The sequence below is a fragment of the Delphinapterus leucas genome, chromosome 6 (assembly GCF_059928025.1).
Source record: "Delphinapterus leucas isolate spDelLeu-1000000601 "Yukka" chromosome 6, BTC_Dleu_Yukka2, whole genome shotgun sequence".
NCBI lineage: Eukaryota > Metazoa > Chordata > Mammalia > Artiodactyla > Monodontidae > Delphinapterus > Delphinapterus leucas.
Genome location: NC_143134.1, coordinates 58,736,501 through 58,762,914, shown reverse-complemented (window position 1 = coordinate 58,762,914; position 26,414 = coordinate 58,736,501). Strand labels below are relative to the sequence as shown.

Here is a 26,414-nt window from a genome sequence, read left to right as displayed (position 1 = left end):
TATGATCTAGGGATTGTGTTAATTAATGTGGCTCTCATCTGTTGGAGGTGTCGCTCTTCATTAGCCTGTATTTTAGACACTGCCGTGCTTCATTTTTGGAATGAGGTGGAGAGGGGATAACCTAGCCAGGCATCCTTGTTTGATCTCCTAGATACATACGCAATGCAGAATGCCTGAGCTCTCTTGGTTCCCTGCCCTGTCCTGCTAATCCCAGCTGAGCTCATTATGGTGTAGCCTTGCTGCTACTCTTGGAGCTAGAGCTGTCCAAGCTAATTACTGGTAGCAGCAGAACTGCCTGTTAAAGGTCTGGTATGGATCTGCTAACATGGTCCTTGGCGGTGACCTGCAAAAGACACGAGGGAATTGCTTTCTTTATTGCTGTGCACTGCCTGTCCTTTGGGCTTAATGCTGATCCCTCCGCATAGGTGTTTTAGCTGCCCTAAGTATAAAACTTGATGAAGGATACTCATATTTTAGAAAACATACAGTTTGCTTCCTTGATCTTATAATTCACAAGGTATTATATTCAGCTTGGCAAAGAAAGGACACTTTTTTTTTTTTTTAACAGAAAGGAGTTAGACCAGCACAATTAGCCTCTTGCTAGTTAACTATTTCTTCATTTAGAGTTAAATTTTTTACACTCAGACCATGGAATTTTTTTGAAGGCTGGATATCTTTTAGATTACTAGAATTTAGTATCATGTGGCATAATGTGATTAAATATTATTGAATTTTCATAGCTGTAAATTAGAATCTTATTTTACATACTATATAATAACACATGTAGCTTTAGATTACCACCTTTTCCATGCAATGATAAACTTTTGAAGAAATGATCATATCAGTATACATTTAAATGTATACTTCCAATTACCTCAAAGTATACTACATTCTATTAGTATTAAATGTTTGATGCTGATAATAAAGTTTCTTATCTTGAAAATTTTTATAGATTTTATAGATTTGCCCCAAATATATTCCCTGATAATTTTTGATAACTTTTTTGAGATATAATTCACAAGCCATGTAATTCACCATATAAAGTGAACAAGTCAGTGGTTTTTAGAATATTCGAAGAGTGTGCACCCATCATCACAATAAATTTTAGAACAATTTCATTACCTACTCCCAAAAAAAGCCCCACACAGTTTACCTGTTACCTCCATTAATTCTTCCACTGCTCTCCACCCCTTAGCTAACCACTAATCTGCTTTCTGTGGGTATAGATTTACCTATTCTGGACATTTCATATAAATGGAGTCATATAATATGTGGTTCTTTGTGACTAGCTTCTTTCACTTAACATAATATTTTCATAGGGTTTATCTGTGGTGTAGCATGTATTTGTACTTTCTCTGATAATCTTTAGTGATCTTTTTGTCTCCAAATACAAAAGTTAATTTTGGACAAAATAGGTGTGAAACCTAATTAACTAGTTGCAAGATCTAATCTATTCAAAAAAAATTCAAGCAGAGGTTAGTTGTAAGTGGTGTTTATTTGAGGTTTATTTTGCTCTTTAATGAAATAGAACTAAAGAAAAAAATAATAAAGCCTTTTTAAGGAAGTTTGGGAACTGTTAGAACCCTGGTCTGTTCACCCAGCAGTATGCATATGTTACAAGTAGCGCTGTAAATTAGATGCTAAGAGTCATTAAAAGTGTGGATTTTTTCCCCCTGAAATTCATTTAAATTTATTAATGTGATAGCCATTTGAAAAATATTTTTCATATCAGTTTTAATTTATTAAATAATAGTGAAGTTTGAGGTGATAACCTTGAAGAACGCTAAATAATTGATATAAACTTTAAGTCATATAATAATGTTTTGGGGGGTGGATTATTTTGTGAAACATTTATTCAGTTAAGAAATGTGTTTGAGTTACTGCTGTGTGACAGGCATTCTGCTAGGTGAATGAAATGAGAACATCAGACAAACTTCCTACTCTCAGGGAGTTTTCTTGGAAACGTTCTAATGAAATATAATGTTAAAACTTAAACTAGAAATATCATGATGAAACAATAAGAAAGGAAACATGTCTTTTTATTCATTGAAGTTTGTTTACTGATGACAGAATTTTTTTATTTATATATAGTACATTTTATTTTTTTTTTTATTTTTTATTTTTTTAACATCTTCATTGGGGTATAATTGCTTTACAATGGTGTGTTAGTTTCTGCTTTATAACAAAGTGAATCAGTTATACATATACATATGTTCCCATATGTCTTCCCTCTTGCGTCTCCCTCCCTCCCACTCTCCCTATCCCACCCCTCCAGGCTGTCACAAAGCACCGAGCTAATATCCCTGTGCCATGCGGCTGCTTCCCACTAGCTATCTACCTTACTACGTTTGTTAGTGTGTATATGTCCATGACTCTCTCTCGCCCTGTCAAAGCTCACCCTTCCCCCTCCCCATATCCTCAAGTCCGTTCTCCAGTAGGTCTGCGTCTTTATTCCTGTCTTACCCCTAGGTTCTTCATGACATTTTGTTTTCTTAAATTCCATATATATGTGTTAGCATACGGTATTTGTCTTTTTCTTTCTGACTTACTTCACTCTGTATGCCAGACTCTAGGTCTATCCATCTCATTACAAATAGCTCAATTTCGTTTCTTTTTAAGGCTGAGTAATATTCCATTGTATATATGTGCCACATCTTCTTTATCCATTCATCTGTCTATGGACACTTAGGTTGCTTCCACGTCCTGGCTATTGTAAATAGAGCTGCAATGAACATTGTGCTACATGACTCTTTTTGAATTTTGGTTTTCTCAGGGTATATGCCCAGTAGTGGGATTGCTGGGTCATATGGTAATACTATTTGTAGTTTTTTAAGGAACCTCCATACTGTTCTCCATAGTGGCTGAACCAATTCACATTCCCACCAGCAGTGCAAGAGTGTTCCCTTTTCTCCACACCCTCTCCAGCATTTATTGTTTCTAGATTTTCTGATGATGGCCATTCTGACTGGTGTGAGATGATATCTCATTGTAGTTTTGATTTGCATTTCTCTAATGATTAATGATGTTGAGCATTCTTTCATGTGTTTGTTGGCATTCTGTATATCTTCTTTGGAGAAATGTCTATTTAGGTCATCTGCCCATATTTGGATTGGGTTGTTTGTTTTTTTGTTATTGAGCTGCATGAGCTGCTTGTAAATTTTGGAGATTAATCCTTTGTCAGTTGCTTCATTTGCAAATATTTTCTCCCATTCTGAGGGTTGTCTTTTGGTCTTGTTTATGGTTTCCTTTGCTGTGCAAAAGCTTTGAAGTTTCATTAGGTCCCATTTGTTTATTGTTGTTTTTATTTCCATTACTCTAGGAGGTGGGTGAGAAAGGATCTTGCTGTGATTGATGTCATAGAGTGTTCTGCCTATGTTTTCCTCTAAGAGTTTGATAGTTTCTGGCCTTACATTTAGGTTTTTAATCCATTTTGAGCTTATTTTTGTGTATGGTGTTAGGGAGTGATCTAATCTCATACTTTTACATGTACCTGTCCAGTTTTCCCAGCACCACTTACTGAAGAGGCTGTCCTTTCTCCACTGTACTTTCCTGCCACCTTTATCAAAGATAAGGTGTCCATATGTGCGTGGGTTTATCTCTGGGCTTTCTATCCTGTTCCATTGATCTATCTTTCTGTTTTTGTGCCAGTACCATACTGTCTTGATTACTGTAGCTTTGTAGTATAGTCTGAAGTCAGGGAGCCTGATTCCTCCAGCTCCTTTTTTCGTTCTCAAGATTGCTTTGGCTATTCGGGGTCTTTTGTGTTTCCATACAAATTGCGAAATTTTTTGTTCCAGTTCTGTGAAAAATGCCAGTGGTAGTTTGATAGGGATTGTATTGAATCTGTAGATTGCTTTGGGTAGTATAGTCATTTTCACAATGTTGATTCTTCCCATCCAAGAACATGGTATATCTCTCCATCTATTTGTATCATCTTTAATTTCTTTTATCAGTGTCTTATAATTTTCTGCATACAGGTCTTTTGTCTCCTTAGGTAGGTTTATTCCTAGATATTTTATTCTTTTTGTTGCAATGGTAAATGGGAGTGTTTTCTTGATTTCACTTTCAGATTTTTCATCATTAGTATATAGGAATGCCAGAGATTTCTGTGCATTAATTTTGTATCCTGCTACTTTACCAAATTCATTGATTAGCTCTAGTAGTTTTCTGGTAGCATCTTTAGGATTCTCTATGTATAGTATCATGTCATCTGCAAACAGTGACAGCTTTACTTCTTCTTTTCTGATTTGGATTCCTTTTATTTCCTTTTCTTCTCTGATTGCTGTGGCTAAAACTTCCAAAACTATGTTGAATAAGAGTGGTGAGAGTGGGCAACCTTGTCTTGTTCCTGATCTTAGTGGAAATGCTTTCAGTTTTTCACCATTGAGGATGATGTTTGCTGTGGGCTTGTCATATATGGCCTTTATTATGTTGAGGAAAGTTCCCTCTGTGCCTACTTTCTGCAGGGTTTTTATCATAAATGGGTGTTGAATTTTGTCGAAAGCTTTCTCTGCATCTATTGAGATGATCATATGGTTTTTCTCCTTCAATTTGTTAATATGGTTTATCACATTGATAGATTTGCTTATATTGAAGAATCCTTGCATTCCTGGAATAAACCCCACTTGATCATGGTGTATGATCCTTTTAATGTGCTGTTGGATTCTGTTTGCTAGTATTTTGTTGAGGATTTTTGCATCTATGTTCATCAGTGATATTGGCCTGTAGTTTTCTTTCTTTGTGACATCCTTGTCTGGTTTTGGTATCAAGGTGATGGTGGCCTCGTAGAAGGAATTTGGGAGTGTTCCTCCCTCTGCTATATTTTGGAAGAGTTTGAGAAGGATAGGTGTTAGCTCTTCTCTAAACGTTTGATAGAATTCACCTGTGAAGCCATCTGGTCCTGGGCTTTTGTTTGTTGGAAGATTTTTCATCACAGTTTCAATTTCAGTGCTTGTGATTGGTCTGTTCATATTTTCTATTTCTTCCTGATTCAGTCTTGGCAGGTTGTGCATTTCTAAGAATTTGTCCATTTCTTCCAGATTGTCCATTTTATTGGCATAGAGTTGCTTGTAGTAATCGCTCATGATCTTTTTTATTTCTGCAGTGTCAGTTGTTACTTCTCCTTTTTCATTTCTAATTCTATTGATTTGAGTCTTCTCCCTTTTTTTCTTGATGAGTCTGGCTAGTGGTTTATCTATTTTGTTTATCTTCTCAAAGAACCAGCTTTTAGTTTTATTGATCTTTGCTATCGTTTCCTTCATTTCTTTTTCATTTATTTCTGATCTGATTTTTATGATTTCTTTCCTTCTGCTAGCTTTGGGGTTTTTTTGTTCTTCTTTCTCTAATTGCTTGAGGTGCAAGGTTAGGCTGTTTATTCGAGATGTTTCCTGCTTCTTAAGGTGGGCTTGTATTGCTATAAACTTCCCCCTTAGAACTGCTTTTGCTGCATCCCATAGGTTTTGGGTCATTGTGTCTCCATTGTCATTTGTTTCTAGGTATTTTTTTATTTTCTCTTTGATTTCTTCAGTGATCACTTCATTATTAAGTAGTGTATTGTTTAGCCTCCATGTGTTTGTATTTTTTACAGATCTTTTCCTGTAATTGATATCTAGTCTCATGGCATTGTGGTCAGAAAAGATAGTTGATACGATTTCAATTTTCTTAAATTTACCAAGGCTTGACTTGTGACCCAAGATATGATCTATCCTGGAGAATGTTCCATGAGCACTTGAGAAAAATGTGTATTCTGTTGTTTTTGGATGGAGTGTCCTATAAATATCAATTAAGTCCATCTTGTTTAATGTATCATTTAAAGCTTGTGTTTCCTTATTTATTTTCATTTTGGATGATCTGTCCATGGGTGAAAGTGGGGTGTTAAAGTCCCCTACTATGAATGTGTTACTGTCGATGTCCCCTTTTATGGGTGGGGTGTTAAAGTCCCCTACTATGAATGTGTTACTGTCGATGTCCCCTTTTATGGCTGTTAGTATTTGCCTTATGTATTGAGGTGCTCCTATGTTGGGTGCATAAATATTTACAATTGTTATATCTTCTTCTTGGATCCATCCCTTGATCATTATGTAGTGTCCTTCTTTGTCTCTTTGAATAGTCCTTATTTTAAAGTCTATTTTGTCTGATATGAGAATTGCTACTCCAGCTTTCTTTTGGTTTCCATTTGCATGGAATATCTTTTTCCATCCCCTTACTTTCAGTGTGTATGTGTCTCTAGGTCTGAAGTGGGTCTCTTGTAGACAGCATATATAAGGGTCTTGTTTTTGTATCCATTCAGCCAATTTGTGTCTTTTGGTGGGAGCATTTAGTCCATTTACATTTAAGGTAATTATTGATATGTATGTTCCTATTCCCATTTTCTAAATTGTTTTGGGTTTGTTATTGTAGGTCTTTTCCTTCTCTTATGTTTCTTGTCTAGAGAAGTTCCTTTAGCATTTGTTGTAAAGCTGGTTTGGTGGTGCTGAACTCTCTCAGCTTTTGCTTGTCTGTAAAGCTTTTAATTTCTCCATCAAATCTGAATGAGATCCTTGCTGGGTAGAGTAGTCTTGGTTGCAGGTTTTTCTCCTTCATCACTTTCAGTATGTCCTGCCACTCCCTTCTGGCTTGTAGGGTTTCTGCTGAGAGATCAGCTGTTAACCTTATGGGGATTCCCTTGTGTGTTATTTGTTGTTTTCCCTTGCTGCTTTTAATATGCTTTCTTTGTATTTAATTTTTGACAGTTTGATTAATATGTGTCTTGGCGTATTTCTCCTTGTATTTATCCTGTATGGGACTCTCTGTGCTTCCTGGACTTGATTAACTATTTCCTTTCCCATATTAGGGAAGTTTTCAAGTATAATCTCTTCAAATATTTTCTCAGTCCCTTTCTTTTTCTCTTCTTCTTCTGGAACCCCTATAATTTGAATGTTGGTGCGTTTAATGTTGTCCCAGAGGTCTCTGAGACTGTCCTCAGTTCTTTTCATTCTTTTTTCTTTATTCTGCTCTGCAGTAGTTATTTCCACTACTTTATCTTCCAGGTCACTTATCCGTTCTTCTGCCTCAGTTATTCTGCTATTGATCCCATCTAGAGTACTTTTAATTTCATTTATTGCGTTGTTCATCGTTGCTTGTTTCATCTTTATTTCTTCTAGGTCCTTGTTAACTGATTCTTGCATTTTGTCCATTCTATTTCCAAGATTTCGGATCATCCTTACTATCATTATTCTGAATTCTTTTTCAGGTAGACTGCCTATTTCCTCTTCATTTGTTAGGTCTGGTGCATTTTTATCTTGCTCCTTCATCTGCTGTGTGTTTTTCTGTCTTCTCATTTTGCTTATCTTACTGTGTTTGGGGTCTCCTTTTTGCCGGCTGCAGGTTCGTAGTTCCCGTTGTTTTTGATGTCTGTCTCCAGTGGCTAAGGTTGTTTCAGTGGGTCGTGTAGGCTTCCTGGTGGAGGGGACTAGTGCCTGTGTTGTGGTGGATGAGGCTGGATCTTGTCTCTCTAGTGGGCTGGTTCACGTCTGGTGGTGTGTTTTGGGGTGTCTGTGGCCTTATTATGATTTTAGGCAGCCTCTCTGCTAATGGGTGGGGTTGCGTTCCTGTTTTGCTAGTTGTTTGGCATAGGTTGTCCAGCACTGTGGCTTGCTGGTCGTTGAGTGAAGCTGGGTGCTGGTGTTAAGATGGAGGTCTCTGGGAGATTTCCGCCGTTTAATATTATGTGGAGCTGGGAGGTCTCTTGTTGACCAGTGTCCTGAAGTTGGCTCTCCTACCTCAGAGGCAGAGCCCTGACTCCTGGCTGGAGCACCAAGAGCCTTTCATCCACACGGCTCAGAATAAAAGGGAGAAAATGTAGAGAGAATTAGTAGAAGTATGAGGAAAGAAAGAAGGAAAGGAGGAAAGGAAGGATGGAAGAAAGAAGCAAAGAAGGAAAGAAAGGAGGGAGGGAGGGAGGAAGGAAGGAAGGAGGGAGGGAAAGAAGGAAAAAAGACAGAAAGAAAGAAGATATAGTAAAAATAAAATAAAGTATAATATAGTTATTGAATTAAAAAATATTTAGAAAAAAGAAAAAAGTGACGGATAGAACCTTAGGACAAATGTTGGAAGCAAAGCTATACAGAGAAAATCTTACACAGAAGCATACACATACACCCTCACAAAAAGAGGTAAAGGGGGAAAAATCATAAATCTTGCTCTCAGAGACCACCTCCTCAATTTGGGGTGATTCGTTGTCTAAAGGAGGGAAGGAAGGAAGGAAAGAAAGAAAGAACGAAGGTAAAGTATAATAAAGTTATTACAATTAAAATTATTAAGAAAAAAAATTTTTTTTAAAAAAACCATGGACGGATAGAGCCCTAGGACAAATGGTGGAAGCAAAACTATACAGATCTCACACAGAAGCATACACGTACACATTCACAAAAAGAGGAAAAGGGAAAAAAATCATAGATCTCGTTCCTAAAGTCCACCTCCTCAATTTGGGATCATTCCTTGTCTATTCAGGTATTCCACAGATGCAGGGTATATCAAGTTGATTGTGGAGCTTTAATCCGCTGCTTCTGAGGCTGCTGGGAGAGATTTCCCTTTCTCTTCTTTGTTCTCACAGCTCACAGGAGCTCAGCTTTGGATTTGGCCCTGCCTCTGCGTGCAGGTCGCTGGAGGGCGTCTGTTTTTTGCTCAGACAGGACGGGGTTAAAGGAGCCGCTGATTCGGGGGCTCCGGCTCACTCAGGCAGGGGGTGGAGGGGGGGAGGGAGGGGCACTGCGTGCGGGGCGGGCCTGCGGCGGCAGAGGCCGGCGTGACGTTGCTCCTGCCTGAGGCACGCCCTGCGTTCTCCCGGGGAAGTTGTCCCTGGATCCCGGGAACCTGGCAGTGGCGGGCTGCACAGGCTCCGCGGAAGAGGGTTGTGGAGAGTGACCTGTGCTCGCACACAGGCCCCTTGGTGGCGGCAGCAGCAGCCTTAGCGTCTCCCGCCCGTCTCTGGGGTCCGCGCTTTTAGCCGCGGCTCGCGCCCGTCTCTGGGGTTCGCGCTTTTAGCCGCGGCTCGCGCCCGTCTCTGGAGTTCCTTTAAGCAGCGCACTTAAACCCCTCTCCTCGCGCACCAGGAAACAAAGAGGGAAGAAAAAGTCTCTTGCGTCTTCGGCAGGTGCAGACTTTTCCCGGACTCCCTCCCGGCTAGCCGTGGTGCACTAACCCCTTCAGGCTATGTTCAAGCCGCCAACCCCAGTCCTCTCCCTGCGCTCCATCCGAAACCGAAACCCGAGCCTCAGCTCGCAGCCCCGCCCGCCCCGGCGGGTGAGCAGACAAGCCTCTCGGGCTGGTGAGTGCCGGTCGGCACCGATCCTCTGTGCGGGAATCTCCCCGCTTTGCCCTCCGCACCCGTCGCTGTGCACTCCTCCGCGTTCCCGAAGCTCCCCCCTCCGCCTCCCGCAGTCTCGCCCGCGAAGGGGCTTCCTAGTGTGTGGAAACTTTTCCTCCTTCACAGCTCCCTCCCACTGGTGCAGGTGCCGTCCTTATTCTTTTGTCTCTGTTTTTTCTTTTGCCCTACCCAGGTATGTGGGGAGTTTCTTGCCTTTTGGGAGGTCTGAGGTCTTCTGCCAGCCTTCAGTAGGTGTTCTGTAGGAGTTGTTCCACGTGTAGATGTATTTCTGGTGTATCCATGGGGAGGAAGGTGATCTCCGCGTCTTACTCTTCCGCCATCTTCAAGGTCCCCCCTATATATAGTACATTTTAGCATACAGTTTTTTGAGTTGTAGCATGTATAGTGTTATAGATATATTACATATATCTATAACATGCACAATAGATTCAAGTAACTATTACCACAATCAGGATACAAACTAGTTCCATCATCTCAAAAAATGTCCTTGTCCTACCCACTTGTAGTCACATCCTCCCTCCATCCCTAGAACCTGGCAACCACTGATTTGTTCTTCCTCCCTATAGCTTTGCCTTTTTTCAGAATGTTATATGCATGGAATCATATAAGCTGTAACTTTTTGAGACTGGCTTCTTTCACTTGGCATAATGCCTTCGAGATTCATTCATGTCGGTTTGTCCAGTTCGTTCCTTTTTCTGCTAGATGGTATTCCATTGTATAGATGTACCACAGTTTGTTTGTCTGTCTCCTGAAGAATTTTTGGGTCTTTTCTAGTTTTTCGCAACTATGTATAGTTTTTTGGTATACATAGATTTTTTTTTTTTTTTTTTTTTGCTGCACCACGTGTCCCATAGTTCCCTGACCAGGGATTGAACTTGCGGCCCCTGTGTTGGAAGTAGGGAGTCTTAACCACTGGACCACCAGGGAAGTCCTATACATAGATTTTTGTGTGAACATAACTTTTTAATTCTTTAAGGTAGATACCCAGGAGTAGAACTGCTGTGTGTATGGTCAACGTATGTATACCTCTGTAAGAAACTGTCAAACTGTTTTCCAGAGTGGCTATACCATTCTTATTCCTACCAGGAATTCATATGAGCCAGTTGCTCCACATTCTTGTCAGCACTTGGTGTTGCCATTTTTTTTAAGACCATTCCCGTAAGTGTGTATTGGTATTCTATTGTAATATTAATTTGCATTTCCCTAATGGCTCATGGTAGTGATCTTTTCACGTGCTTATTTGCTGTCTTTATATCTTCTTTTATGAGTGTCTCTTCAACTCTTTACGTCATTTTTAAAAGATTGATTCGTTATTAAACTAATTAAACAATACTTGTTCTTTATATATTCTGTATGCAAGAACTTAATCAAATATATGATTTGAAAATATTTACTCCCAGTCAGTAGATTGCCTTTTCATTCCCTGAACAATGTCTTTTGCATGACAAAATTTTAATTTTGATAAAGTCCAACTTACCAATATTTTTCTTTTATGGATTATGGCTTTGATGTCATACCTAATAACTATTTTTCTGACCTGACGTCACAAGTGTTTAGCCTATGTTTTCTTCTAAAGAGTTTTATATTTAGCTCTATGATCCATTTTTTAGCTGATTTTTGTATAAGGTGTGGGTTATAGGTTAAAGTTCATTTTTTACAAAGATATATGCCCAATTGTATCAACATCAGTTTTGAGAAGACTATTCCTTCTCCAATAAATTGCCTTTGTAACTGCCAAATATCAGCTGACTGTATTTCTGCTGGTCTATTTCAAGACTCTTTATTTTATTCCATTAATATGAATTCCTAAACTTTTGTGAACCCCATACTGTCTTGATTTCTGTAGCTCTCTAATAAGTCTTGAACTCAGTGTGAGTCAAATAGCTTTATTGTTTTTCAAATTGTTTTAACTTTTCTCATCGCTTTGCTTTTCCATAAAAGTTTTACCTATAAAAATAGGTTTAAAAATAGCTATAACTACCAAAATCTTGTGGGAATTTTGACTGGAATTGTGCTAAATCTATAGATTAATTTGGCGAGAATTGACATATTAACCATGTTGAGTCCTCTATTCTATGAATACTTAATTTGTTGAGATTTTCTTTTATCAGTGTTTTGTAGTTTTAGCATGCAGATTCTGTATGTCTAATACTTTTGTTAGATTTGTACAAAAGTATTTAATTTTTGGAGCTATTACAAATGATATTATAAACTTTAGTTTTGGTTTCTACTTGTACATTGCTAGTGTATAGAAATAATTTACATTTTTACATGCTGACATACCTTGCATTATTGATATGTTACAGCTAAGTCTACTATGTTATTATTTATATTTTCTGTTTGTTTCCTCTGTTTCTCTTGTCCTCCCTTCCTATGTGTTACTTGAACATTTTTTTAGAATTGGTTTTTATTTATCTATAAGGTTTTGGATTATATCTCTGAATAATTTTTTTTTTTTTAGTGTTTGTTCTCAGTATTTTACACACATAACTTATTATACTTTATTGGTGTCAACATTTTACCACTTCAGCAATGTAGCAACCTTACTTCTATCTGTGTGCTTTTACCTTCCTCCCTTTGTAATATGTTGTCTTAACTTTTGTCTCTAAATACATAGAGAAACCTATTAGTTGATGTTACAATTTTTGCTTCAGCTGTCAAATATTATTTTAAAACTTCAAAAGAAGGGTAGCCTATTATATATTTTTTCTTTTCCCAAGCTTTCTTCTTTTATCATTTTCTTTCTGTTTGAAGAGCTTCTCTTTAGACCTTCTTTTAAGGTAGGCAACAAATTCTCTAACTTTTCTTTTATCTAAAATGTTTTCACTTCACCTTCATTCGTAAAGGATATTTTCACTGGATAGAGAATTCTAGGTTGGCAGTATTTTTCTTTGGCACTTGAAGGATGTACCACTTCTTTCTGGCCTCCGTGGTTTCTGATGACAAATACACTGTTATTTGAATCATTGCTCCCTTAAAAGTAATACATCATTCTCTCTAACTGCTTTCAAGAATTTTTCCTGTGTCTTTACTTTTTAAAATTTCATTTTGACATGTCTTGGCATGAATTTCTTTGGGTTTACTCTTCTGTGAATTCTCTAAGTTCCTTGAATCTCTAGGTATGTGCCTTTTGTCAAATTTGGGAAATTTTGGTCATTATTTTTCAAATACTTCTTTTAGCCCCACATTCTATTTCTTCTACTCTGGGACTCAATTGACATAAATGTTAGATCTTTTAGTATTGTCCTACAGGTCCCTGAGGCTTTGTTCATTTTATTTTTCAGACTATTTTATCTCTGTTGTTCAAATTGGGTAATTTTTATTGTTCTATCTTCAAGTTCGCCAATTCTTTCCTCTTTTGTCTATCACCTCTGCAATTTAGCCCATGCAGTGAAGTTATTTTGTTTTGTTTTGTTTTGTTTTTTGGTTATTGTGATACTTAATTCTAAAATTCCCACTTGATTCTTCTTTATTTCTCTTATTTATTTGCTGAGACTTTGTTTTTTTCAAGATCATTCATAACAATTCATTGGAGCATTTTAATCATGGCTACTCTAAAATCCTTATCAAGTAACTCTGACTTGTGTGTTATCTTGGTGGTATCATTTCTTAGTTATGGTTTCTCAATCAAGTTGAGATTTTCTTTGTTCTTGGTATGATAAGTGATTTTCAGTAGTCTCTTGGACATTGGAGTATTATGCTTTGAGACTCTGGATCTTATTTAAATCTTTTACTTAGCAGATCTCTGATGACATCATGCCTGAGGGAGAGGGTCACATTATTACTGCCTGGAAGAGGTGGGAGTCTTAGCTCCTCACTTGACCTCTGCTGACATTACACTGAAGCGGGTGTGAAGGAGTGTCTCATTACCACTTGATGGGCATGGGAGTCCAGGCTTCTCACTTGGCCTTCAGTGTTAGAGAGAGCGAGGCTGGTTTTTTTTTTGTTTGTTTGTTTTTGTTTTTGTTTTTTTTGCGGTATGCGGGCCTCTCACTGTTGTGGCCTCTCCCATTGCGGAGCACAGGCTCCAGACGCACAGGCCCAGCCGCTATGGCTCACGGGCCCAGCTGCTCCACGGCATGTGGGATCCTCCCGGACAGGGGCACGAACCCGTGTTCCCTGCATCGGCAGGCGGACTCTCAACCACCGCGCCACCAGGGAAGCCCAAGGCTGTTTTTTTGTTTTTCTTCCTCTAGTGGTATATGGCTAGAGTAGGGGTGGTTATTGTCAATAAAATTTCTGTCCTGTTAGTCTGTCCCTTTCCTGGTTCTTTGGCTTGAGAGAGCAGACTTTCCCTGAGACATTTTGTTTGTGTCTGTTGGCATTTCTGGGTCATGAGTTTCTCCAGTACTTAGTTTCAGATATTTATGAGCCAAGAAGAAAGCCAGGGAACTTATCACTGTGAGTTGTTCTTCTTGTGCTGTTCCTCTACTCTTAAGGTCCCTATCCTTTTCTTCTTCTTTTCTTTGCCTTTCAGAGTCTTCTTGTATTTGTTTTATGTACAGATCTTCCTCAGCTATTGCTGACGTTCTGTCCCAATAAACCCATAATAAGTTTAAAATATCATAAGTTAAAAATACATTTAATATACCTAACCTACCTGACATCATATCTTAGCCTAGCTTACCTTGAATGTGTCAGAACACTTACATCTGCCTACAGTTGAGCAAAATCATCTCACACAGAGCGTATTTTATAATAAAGGGTTAAATATCTCATATAATTTACTGACTAGTGTACTGCAAGTGGAAAACAATGGTTGTATGGGTGCAGAATGGTTGTAAGTTGTAAATGGCTGTTTACTTTCATGATTTCATGGCTAGCTGGGAGCTGCGGCTCTCTGCAGCTGCTGAGCATCATGCAGGAGTATTGCACAGCATATCACTGGCCCAGGAAAAGATCAAAATTCAAAATTCTAAGTACAGTTTTTACTGAATGCATATTGTTTTTGCACCATTGTGAAGTTGAAAAGTCATTGTCAAACCATTGTAAGTCAGGGACCTCCTGTATTGTGTTCAGGGTTTTTATATTTAATTAATGGAAAGAATAGGGATAAATACGTCTACCCCCTGTCAGCAACAAGAAGTTTCAGCTGGTTTTTCTATAGACCAGGCACTCTTATTTTTGTGGCATACAGCAGGATCTAGTTTAATAATACTCAGTCCTGACTGTCTAAGGAGTAAGATTTATCCCTATTTATACAGTAATAACTGTCTTTAAAATATAAGGCTAGAAAACATTAAAAGAAGATGTCTACTAAAACTACTTTTAAAACAAATTTGAATAGTACTTCTAAGACCAATCTTAAAAATTGAGTTAAATTTTCAAGACCCTGATAAAAAATTATGTGGCAACTGTAAATCCAATCCATTCGTAAAAGTTGAGTTAACTTTTCAAAATCCTAATAAAAAAAATTGTGTGGCAACTCCAAATCAGGTTTTAAAATATAATTAAAAATGACACTACCACTGACCTATATTACAGGTGTTTTTACCACTGAGTATGGTCAGAGTTATTTGTTGGGGCTGTAGTTTGGAAATCTGAGGGCTTGAGAAATTTGCATGGAATATAGTTCCTATAATAATTCATTTAGATTTATAAAATACATCTACTTATTATATCATAATGATATCTTAAAAGACTAAGAACTTAGTAACGTATGAACTAATAAATTGGCTGGTTCCTTCGATATTTATCTAACAAATACTCATATCTTAATTTATTTATGCATTCAATATTTAAACAATATAATTTAGAACTAGGCACTAAGCTAGGAACTGAATATGCAATGTTGTACTGAAGAGTATTAATTTCAAACTCTAACGAGGTTTATTCTAGGGGCAGCTGCCCTGTGCTGATGAGGTGAAACCACTCTTTGGTATGCTAGATAGAAAGAGGCAAGGAAAGCTTTCAGAAATGCCGGTAGGCTCATAGCTTTTTCACTTAGTTGAGGATGTTGCCTTACTGACACTAAGTTAGATTTATGAACCAACAAAGTCATATTAACATGCTGCTAAATAAAAACATCAGTATATAAGTATTTGTGTACATTATTTCTGAGTAGTGATATAAAACTATAAAAGGGGCTCACGTGCCACAGGGTATTAAGCTTTTATTATACAGCAAATCCAGCTTGTCTTTGATAGGAACCCTAGAAGTCAAGGGAAGGTGTGCAGACATTCACTGTATGTTTTCTGTATCCTTGGCTAAATAAATCAGGAGCTTGCTGGAGGTGGGGTAGTTTTGGTCTTTTAATACTAATCTGTAGTCTGTATAAAATGCTGCAGCTAGGCACTTTGCTAGACACCGGTACACAAAGAGAAATAATATGCCACCCTTTTTGTCAGGATCTCACAGCTTAGCAGGGAAAACAAGCAAATTATGATAAGAACTTTTAATAAGGGAATAGTATTAGCATAAAACAGGGAAAATGGCATTATGATTTGTCCATTTGCTCAAACCAGAAACCTAGGGGATTATAATTGATTTACTCTTCTGTCTGACCTCCTTATAACAGTCCATACCAAATTTTAGTGATTCCACATCACAAATATTTCTAACCTCTGTATGGAAATGCAAAATATTTGCAAAGAATTACTGATATTTTTCCTAGTTGATGCTGAGTAGTGAACTTGTCGATGAAGGTAGTTAGAGTTGGGGGTCAATTATAAAGGAGTTTAGAATTTGCGATTAAAAACTTGTTTTATAGATATAGGGAATTTTACCCTCTAAATAATAACTAAAGTCTTTATTTCAGTGATCTTTTGATCATTTTTTTTAATGATGAAAAGTAAACAAGCTGTAGATCAATGGCATAACCCAGGATGGAGTACTTTTGTCTCTCTTAGGTTTAATATTAAATATATGTAGGTTGTAATTTCACAGAATATTTTATAAAATTCAATAATAATTTCTTGAGGAGTTAAAATCAAAGTATCATGGTAGGAAATTTCAGCTATTTTTTTCTTCTGCAAAGCAACTCCCTGTCTTCCTAAGCAAGAATATTTTTTTTTCCATATGTAGAAATGAAGATTTTAGGAACTGCATTTCTCTAACGTGATTTGGAAATAAAATTCCTAGCCAAAAAATGTCTGCTAATCATAACATATTTTGGAAACAAATGTATTTTTGGATAACCATTAACAATGTACAAATTACATATTAGTTTTATTTTAAAGCATACAATTCAGTGGCATTTATTAGTACATTTAACATGCTGTACAGTGGGTTCTTCCCATTTTTTCCTCTTCTTTCTCTTTCCCTCCCTTCCATCTGGCTAAAATATAGAAATGGTTTGTACTTTTGTTTTCTGTATAATCAACCTAAATCATGGAGGATATAATATATTTTTATTGCAGTAAAATATACAAAACGTAAAAATTTACCATTGTAACCGTTTTTAGGTATAGAGTTAAGTGCCATTAAATACACTCACATTGTTGTACTGCCATCACTGCCATCCATCTTCAGAACTTTTTTTATCTTCTCAAATTGTAACTCTGTACCAATTAAATAATAACTCCCCATTCCCCCTTCCCTCAGCACCTCTTTCTTTTTTCTGTCTCTATGAATTTGCCTATTCTAAGTATCTCAGGTTAGTGGAGTCATTTTTCTTTTTGTGTCTGGTTTATTTCATTTGTGATAATATCTTTAAGGTTTTCCATGTTGTAGCTTGTGTCAGAATTTCTTTTCTTTTTAAGGCTGAGTACTATTACTCTGTATGTATATACCATGTTTTGTTTATCGATTCATCTGTTGATAGATATTTGGGTTGTTTCTACCTTTTGGTAGAATATAGTAATATTTTTGTTGTATTTTCATTGTATTTTGCTGAACAGTTAACAAGATTGTTAGCTAAGAAACAATATCATTTTGTATTTATTGACAGATATTTCACTGAAGTAAATGGCAAGTATATTTTTGAGTTTTATTTTCTAACTCCAGAGATTAATTTTTGATGTTGATACCTTCAATGTTTTTCATACATATGAGACCATATACATATGGTATTTATTTTTTGAGGTCATATATCTTAGTCCATTTGGTCTACTATAACAAAATAACACAGACTGGGTAGCTTATAAACAACAGAAATTAATTTCTCACAGTTCTGGAGGCTGGAAGTCTGAGACCAGGATGCCAGCATGGGCTGGTGAGGGTCTTCCTCCAGGTTGCAGACTTCTTGTCTTATCCTCACACTATAGAGGGGTGAGGGAACTCTCTGGGCTTTCAGTACTAATCCCATTCATGAGGGTCCCACTCTCATGACCTAAGCACCTCCCCAAAGCCCCACATCCTAGTACCATCATCTTTAGCATATTCTTTACCAGAGCCTTTTTTATCCCTATTCATTAGAATGATCCTTTTGGGTTCTTTGTTGAGTAGCCCTGGTGGTCAACAAGATTCTTCTCTCTAGCTGGTCAGAGTTCAAATGTCTCCCAGTCCATAAGAGCTCTGGGAATAGTTCTGTTTATAGCTCTGGTTGTTCTCTGCTTGCCTTAGTGAGTTTCAACAAAATATTCAGCCACAGACTCAAATGAGTTCTTATGCAGATTTCTGCAGTTCCTTCTCTTTGTAGCTTCCTTCTCTCTGAGTACTGTGCTTTACAAATTCCAAACATTTCAGCTTTCCCAAACTCCAGTCTCTTTTTCTTCAACTCAGTGAAGACCCCCTCTCCCTACATCATGATCTGGCAAGTGCCTCCTGGCCGAAATCTGGACTATCCTTAGGGCTCTCTTTGTTGGTTTCCTTTCTCTCAGGGATCACGGCTCTTTGTAGCCTATTGACCAGCTTCTGAATACAGTCATCTCATATAATTTGTCCAGTAAGAAGTAGATTTTGAATTGTGGTTCCCATACCAAACAGAGTATCAGAAACACCATAATAAATGGTTAATGAATGAGAGTCAGTAAGCAGCCAGTGTCCACCCTGTATGGGGGTGCTTGAGCACTGACTCTTTGGAAGTCAGCCACTTTCCCAACACCCATCAAGATGTGGTTTGTTGGTGCCTGGGTTGACTCAAGAACAAGGTGGTCCCTAATGTTTACAAATGCATCATAGTAAATGTAGGGACTGTGTGAATTCTTCCTAAAAAAAGCCAAACTGTAAGCATGGAATACCTCTAAAGAAGCATGAAGTAACGTTTCTAACAACTGTAGCCCTGTGTTCCACTGGATTAGTGATCTGAGAGCCAAGGAAAACTAAGTTGAGATGAGCTACATCTGCTTTTTCTTCGTGGGGCCATCTTGCTACATTATGTTCTATGTTCTTAGCAAAACAAAGCAAAACCCTAATTTAGACTTAATCACTTTGTAGATGGGTATGTATGTGTGCATGTATGTGTACCCTTGCCATCAATCTGTAACCTAAGATGCGAATGTATAAGATCCCAATTTATAAACTCTTTATATGTGTGATTTATGTTTATTTGAATAAAAATATAACTATATGTATCAAACTGTAAACATCAATTTTTTCAAGAAGTAAACTACTTGTTTTGTTTTTTTTACTTTATGTACCTTTTTATTTGAATTATTATAAGAATTGTATTTATTATTTTGTTGAGTACATAAAAGTTTAGAACTGTTATATCTTCCTGGTAAATCATTTGTTTGACTATTATGTAATGACCATATTTATCCTTAATATTTTTTTTTCTTAGTGTATATTTTATTTTTCATTGTGATTACATTTTTAATTTCTTTTTTTGTCCTCTTCTGGTTTGTAAATTTTTGATGTGTTTTCCATTCTTTAAATGTTTTTTCTTGAAATTTTAACATGGATCATTTATTGACCGTCTGAAGTTTGTCAGTCTACCTCTGTTCTCCTTTAACAATACGAAGATATTAAAATGCTTTAACTCTGATCCTTTCCTTCACCTAACATCATTTTGTTGTTCAGAATTTTAGTTCTACCTTCACTTAGGTATTATGATTGCTTTGCTTAATAAATATTTGCTTACTTCCATGTACACATTTACACGTCTTTCATCATCATTCCCTATTTTGTTTCATACATTGCTTTTGAGTTTGTTTTCTTCCTAAAAATCTATTCTTTAATAGTTCTTTCATCTAGGATCTATGAATAGTAAACCATGGAATGTGTAAAACATTACTTATTTTCTACCTGACTTTTCTTGTGATATCAGAAGTCTACTGCCATTCCTGAGTTCTTTGTTAGTTGATTTTTTTCTCAATCTTTTGATTTTAGAGTTGTCTCCTTTTCTTTGGTGTCCTCCAGTATGGTGTCCTTCAGAAGTTTCAGTATGTTTCTAGTGTGAATATAGTTTTATTAATTCTGTTTTCAATTTTTGATACTCTCTTAATCTGTTAATTAATCTTTTTCATCGGTTCTCAACTTTCAGTCATTGTATGTTTTCTCCCCATTTTCTTAATTCTCCCCATTTTCTTAATTTTCTTAATATTGTTTTCTCCCCATTTTCTTAATTCTCTCTTTGAATTATTTCTACTAGATGCTTTCTGGCCTTCTCATTCCAACACACTTTAGATATAGTTACTATTTCCTTCTGTTTGTTTCTTTGTGTTGTCTTTAATTTTACAAATTTTCATTAGCTTTGTCTGTGTGCTATTTAACCCATCCACTGAGTTTTAAATTTCAATTATTATGTTGCTATTACTACCTTTAGTTGTTTTATTTATTAGCATTTCTAGATATAGTATTTGGTTCTTTTTCTTATTTGTCTTCTCTTGTATCATAAACCCCTGTTCTTTTTAATATATGTTTATCACATCTTTTTCCTTTTTATCACCATTTTAAAAACTCTAATTTTGTAAGAACTCATTTTGAATTATTCTATTATTTTTTTTCCTTGCTGTACATTCTCCCATTTTGAATGGGGTGATATTTAGACTGTCATTCATGGCTTTGAGCGTATTCATATTTATTCTTCTCTGCAAACCTGACTTCCTTGAGAATTATTTTCTGTGGTGGTTTTCCTCCTGTCCATTCTCTCAGTTGTAGACACCTCTCTGCAGTGGATGATTGTGTCTGCCTGAACTCTCCAGTGTACATGGCCATAAACCAGTTTTTACATTGTTGTCATTTCTTCAGTTCTCTGCAAATGTATAATGGCTCAATTTTGAAACCAGTAATATAGACTTAGGATCCTAATCTCACATGGTTGACTCTGTCTTGCTCTCAGACTAGGGCAAGAAGCCTCTTTTTAATGGAACTTCAGCCAGATGAGCCCAGATATTCAGGTATTCATTCAGCAAAATTTTGTCTCCCAGCTTTCTGCAAGTTAGTCCAGTTTTGTCTCTCAGCCCTGAAGGGGCTTGCATATAAACTTTCATCTCCACTTGGGTCTCAAGGTCTGAAGTCTCCATGGGCAGTATTTGATCCAGGTCTCTTGTCATGGTAGCTCAATTCCATTTTACTAGTAAGGGTTTTTTGTCTTTACTTGGCATCTAGAGATTTACTCTCTTGGCTTGCAGTGATATGTATTAACAATTTTATTATTATTTTACATAGCGTATCTGTTAGAAAATGATCTGGTAACTCGATAGATGATTTTTTAAATTATACAGTTTATGTTTTACCTATTTAGCATGTTTATTTAGACAAAGTTAAAAATCAGTCGAAACATTTTACCTTCCAGATGCTCATTAAAATTCAATTTTAATTGTTAGGATTTGTTAATATTAATATACTCTAGCTTTTATTTTACTACTGTCTAATTCATGTATTTTTAAAATATTTTTGCCGCTTTTATATGTTTGCTATATTATTCCTTAACTTACACATTTAAAAAAATTGTTTATTGTGTTAATTTTCATAGGATGAATCTTCAAGAAGAATTGGATAAACTTAAGGTACATATGTCTGTTGATAAAGCAACAATACAAGAATTGAATACATTTATGGCAGAGAGAAGAGAAGGTAATTTTTTGTGAGGATAAATGTTTAATGTAAGCAGTTTAAAATTATCCAGTTCTTTATGTTTTACTTTCATTTTCTTCTAAGACTCTCACCCTGTTCCCCCTCTTTCCACTGCTTTACTCATTCATATCTCATTAACATTTTCACCTTTCATGAGAAAATCAAATAGAACACTTAAAAGTCAGCTTTATAATTTATTAAAAATTTTAAAGAAATATTTGATAAGGAGAAAATATTCATTTTTACTATTCATTGACAAAGTTTTACTAGGTGTGTTTGTCCAAAGTTTTATAGGTAATATAGAGTTATTGATAATATAGAGGTAGTTACTATCAATAATTCATTTATATTTTTATATGACATTACACTTTTCTGGAAGTCATTTAGTTCTCACCTGGAATCACAATCTTAGAGCTAGAAGGAAACTTGGAGATCTGCAAATCTGAAACCTGCCTGACCCCCTAGCCTGAGAGTGTTGAGTAAAAGGGGATGTATCTATTTCAATTACAAGATTATTCCTTTGTTAAAATCAAGATTACTATATTTACAATATGACTTCAGTCCATCCTCAGATACCTCATTAAAAAAAGTAAATAAGGTTGATATGATAGAATTTCTTCTTATTTGACCTTGCTACAGCTTAATTGTTACCACTGTGCTTTTTAGGTATTGACAATTTATACTTAATAATTCAATTAATAATTTATACTTAATAATTTGTATGTAATATTTAAATTTTTATATATCACTCATCAAGAAGTTGTCCCAATTACTTTGTTGTTCCAGTTGCTCTTATTTAGTTTACTAGTGAACTTGTCAAGGCCAGTATTTGAATCCTTCTATTTTACACTATTGATTTATATCATATTTTATGCTACTCCTTCATTGAGTTCTTTTTTTCCCCATAGATCAAGGCAATGATCATTAATGACTACTAAGACCATTGGGTGAAAAGCTGATGGGGCCTTTTTTTTAATTATTCTTTTTTCTTTTTACCTTTTGACTCCCTTCACCCATTTCTTTTATCACCTCTGGCCACTACCAATCTGTTCTCTGTATTTCTGAGCTTTTTTCTTTGTTTCTTTGTTTGTTTAGATTCCACATATGAAAGGCATCACATGGTATTTGTTTTTCTCTCTCTGACTTATTTCATTTATCATAATGTCTGTGAGGCCCATCCATGTTGTCACAAATGGCAAGATGTCATTTTTTATGGCTGAATAATATCCATTGTATATATGTATATATGTATCACAATTTCTTTATCCTATCATCCATCAATTGACACCTAGGTTATTTCCATATCTTGGCTGCTGTAAATAATGCTGCAGTGAACATTGGGGTGCATATATCTTTTCACGTTAGTGTTTTAATTTTCTTTGGATAAATACCCAGAAATTGCTGGATCATATGGTAGTTCTATTTTTATCTTTTTGAGGAACCTCCATATTGTTTTACAAAGTGGATGCACCCATTTACATTCCCACCGATAGTGCACAAGGGTTCTCTTTTCTCTGCATTCTCACCAAGATTTGTTACTTCTTGTCTTTTTGACAACAGCCATTCTAAAAGGTATGAGATGATATCTCAGTGTGGTTTTGATTTGTAGTTCCCTCATGATTAATGATGTTGAGCATCTTTTCACATATCTGTTAGCCATCTGTACAGGCATATCTAGGAGATTCTGCGGAGTTTTTTTCCAGACCACCACAATAAAGCGAATATTGCTATAAAGTGAGTCACGTGATTTTATTGGTTTCCCAGAGCACATAAAAATTATATTTACACTATATCGTAGTTTGTTAAGTGTGCAATAGCATTATGTCTAAAAAATGAATGTACCTACCTTAATTAAAAAATACTTCATTGCTAAAAAATGCTAACCATCATCTGAGTTTTCAGTGGGTCATAGTCTTTTTTGCTGGAGGAGGGTTTGAAATATTAGGAGAATTACCAAAATGTGACACAGAGACACAAAATGACCAAATGCTGTTGGAAATGGCACCAATAGACTTGGTTGACAGAGGGTTGCCACAAACATTCAATTAGTAGAAAAACACAATATCTGCAAAGAACAGTAAAGCAAAGCACAATAAAACAAGTTAGACCTGTATGTCTTCTTTGGAAAAATGTCCATTTAGATCTTCTGCCCACTTTTAAATTGAATTGTTTGTTTTTTTGTTATTGCATTATATGAGTTTTTAAAATACATTTGGATATTGGCCCATTATCAGATATATGATTTGCAAATAGTTTCTCCCATTCAGTAGGTTGCTTTTTTATTTTGTTTATGGTCTCCTTTGCTGTGCAGAAGATGTTTAGTATGATGTAGTCCAACTTATTCATTTTTACTATTGTTGCTTTTGCTTTTGATGTCAGATTCAAAAAATCATCCCCAAGATCTAGGTTAAGGAGCTTACTGCCTCTGTTTTCTTCTGGGAATTTTAGGGTTTCAGATCTTATGTTCAAGCCTTTAATACATTTTGAGTGAATTTTTGTATATGGTATAAGATAGTAGTCCAGTTTCATTCTTTTGCTTGTGGCTGTCCAGTTTTCCCAACACCATTTAATGAAGAGACTGTCCTTTCCCTATTGTATATTCTTGCCTCCTTTGTTGTAAATTAATTGACCATATAAGCTTGTTTTTATATCTGGGCTCTATTCTGTTCCATTGATGTATGCGCCTATTTTATGCCAGTACCATACTGTTTTAAATATTAGCTTTGTAATATAGTTTGAAATCAGGGCGTACGTGATGCCTCCAACTTTTCTTCTTTCTCACATTGCTTTGACTATTTGGGGTACTTTGTGGTTCCATCAGATTTTAGGGTTATTTGAATTTGTTTTTTCTTTTGAAAAATGCCATTGGAATTTTAATAAGGATTGCATTGAATCTGTAGTTTGCTTTGGGTTGTATAGACATTTTAACAATATTGGTTCTTTCAATCAATGAGCATGAAATATCTTTCCATTTATGTTTGTCTTCTTCAGTTTCTTTCATTAATGTCTTTTAGTTTTCAATACACAGGTCTTTCACCTCCTTGGTTAAATTTATTCCTAGGGATTGTTTTCTTAATTTTTCTCTGATAGTTCATTGTGAGTATAAAGAAATAGAACAGCTTTTTGTATATCGATTTTGTATCCTGCAAATTTACTGAATTTGTTAGTTCTTACAGTTATTAGCAGTTCTGACAGTTTTTGATGGAGTCATTAGGGTTTTCTATATCATGTCATCTGCAAATAGTGACAGTTTTAGTTCTTCCTTTCCAGTTGGATGCCTTTTATTTATTTTTCTTGCTTAAGTGGCTGGCTAGGACTTCCAATACTATGTTGAATAAAAGTGGTGAGAATGGGCATTTTATCTTGTTCCTGATCTTAGAGGAAAAGCTTCTAGCTTTTCACCATTGAGTATGATATTAGCTGTGGGCTTGTCATATATGGCCCTCATTATGTAGAGATAGATTCCCTCTGTACCCAGTTTGTTGAGGGTTTTAACCATGAAAGGATGTTGAATATAGTCAAAAGATATTCCTACATCTGTTGAGATGATCATATGATTTTTATCCTTCTTTTTGTAATGTGGTGTATCACATTGACTGATTTACAGATGTTAACCCATCCTTGCATCGCTGGAATAAATCCCACTTGATCTTAGTGTATGGTCCTTGTAGTGTATTGTTGAATTTTGTTTACTGATATTTTTTTGAGGACATTATATCTATATTCATCAGGGATATTGGCCTATAATTTTCTTTTCTTGTGGTGTACTTTTCTGGTGTTGGTATCAGGATAATACTGGCCTTGTGAATTGAGCTTGGAAAAGCTCCCTCCTCTTATATATTTTGGAAGAGTTTGAGAAGAATCGGTATTAATTCTTCTTTAAATATTTGGCAGAATTCATTAATGAAGCCGTCTGGATCTGATTTTTGTTTGCTGGGAGGTTTTTGATTACTGATTCAATCTCCTTATCAGTTATAAATCTATTCAGAGCTGGTTCTTTAAAAAGATAAATAATTTTGACAAGCCTTTAGCTATACTTACCAAGAAAAAAAGAGAGAGAACTCAAATAAAATTTAAAAAATGAAACAGGAGATGTTACACCTTATACCACAGAAATACAAAGAATCATAGGAAAATACTTTTAACAAATATATTCCAACAAATTCCACAACCTAGAAGAAATGGATAAATTCCTAGAAACATACCACCTACCAAGACTGTATCATGATGGAATAGAAAATCTGAACAGAACAATTACTGTATGTCTGTCTGTTTCTCCCATTAGGTCTCTTAATATTTGCTTTCTATATTTAGGTGCCCCTATGTTGGGTGTGTGAATATTTACAAATGTTACATCCTCTTGTTGGAGTGACCTCTTCATCGTTATATAATACCCATCTTTGTCTCTTCTGACAGTCTTGTCTTAAAGCCTATTTTGCCTGATGTAAGTGTAGCTACTCCAGCTTTCTTCCGGTCTCCATTTGCATGGAATATCTTTTTCAGTCCTTTTGTGTTCAGTCTGTGTGTGTCTTTAAATCTAAAATGCGTCTTTTGTAGGCAGTATATAGATGGGTCTTGGGTTTTTATTCATCCAGCTACTCTGTGTCTTTTGTTTGGAGAATTTCGTGCATTTACAGGTAAAATAATTGTTGACAAGTATATACATATTGCTTTTTTGTTCATTGTTTACTGGCTGTTTTTGTAGTTCTACCCACTTCCTTTATTCTTCTCCTACTCTCTTCCTTTTTGTTTTGATGACATTCTTTAGTGGTATAAATATATTCCTGTCTATCTTCTTTTTTTTTTTTTTTTGCGGTACGCTGGCCTCTCACTGTTGTGGCCTCTCCCGTTGCAGAGCACAGGCTCCGGATACGCAGGCTCAGCGGCCATAGCTCACGGGCCTAGCTGCTCCACGGCATGTGGGATCCTCCCGGACCAGGGCACGAACCCGTGTCCCCTGCATTGGCAGGCGGACTCTCAACCACTGCGCCACCAGGGAAGCCCCCTGTCTGTTTATCTTTTATGTGTTTTTTGTAGGTTTTTGCTTTGTGGTTACTAGGAGACTTACATATAACATCTTATAACTGTGACGTAAATTGACAGAAACTTAAGTTTTTTAAAAAATTTTATTTTATATTGGAATATAGTT

At 36.1% G+C, this 26,414-nt stretch overlaps 1 protein-coding gene across 2 annotated transcripts in view; it reads left to right on the top strand.

The window, feature by feature from the left end:
• Nucleotides 1-26,414, top strand: part of CNTLN (centlein) — a 334,860-nt gene that overhangs the window by 189,022 nt on the left and 119,424 nt on the right. For both annotated transcript variants that reach the window (XM_022573778.2, XM_022573774.2), the window contains exon 13: nt 21,165-21,265. In XM_022573778.2, the coding sequence (XP_022429486.2) occupies nt 21,165-21,265 (101 nt within the window). The remainder of the gene's footprint in view (nt 1-21,164; nt 21,266-26,414) is intronic.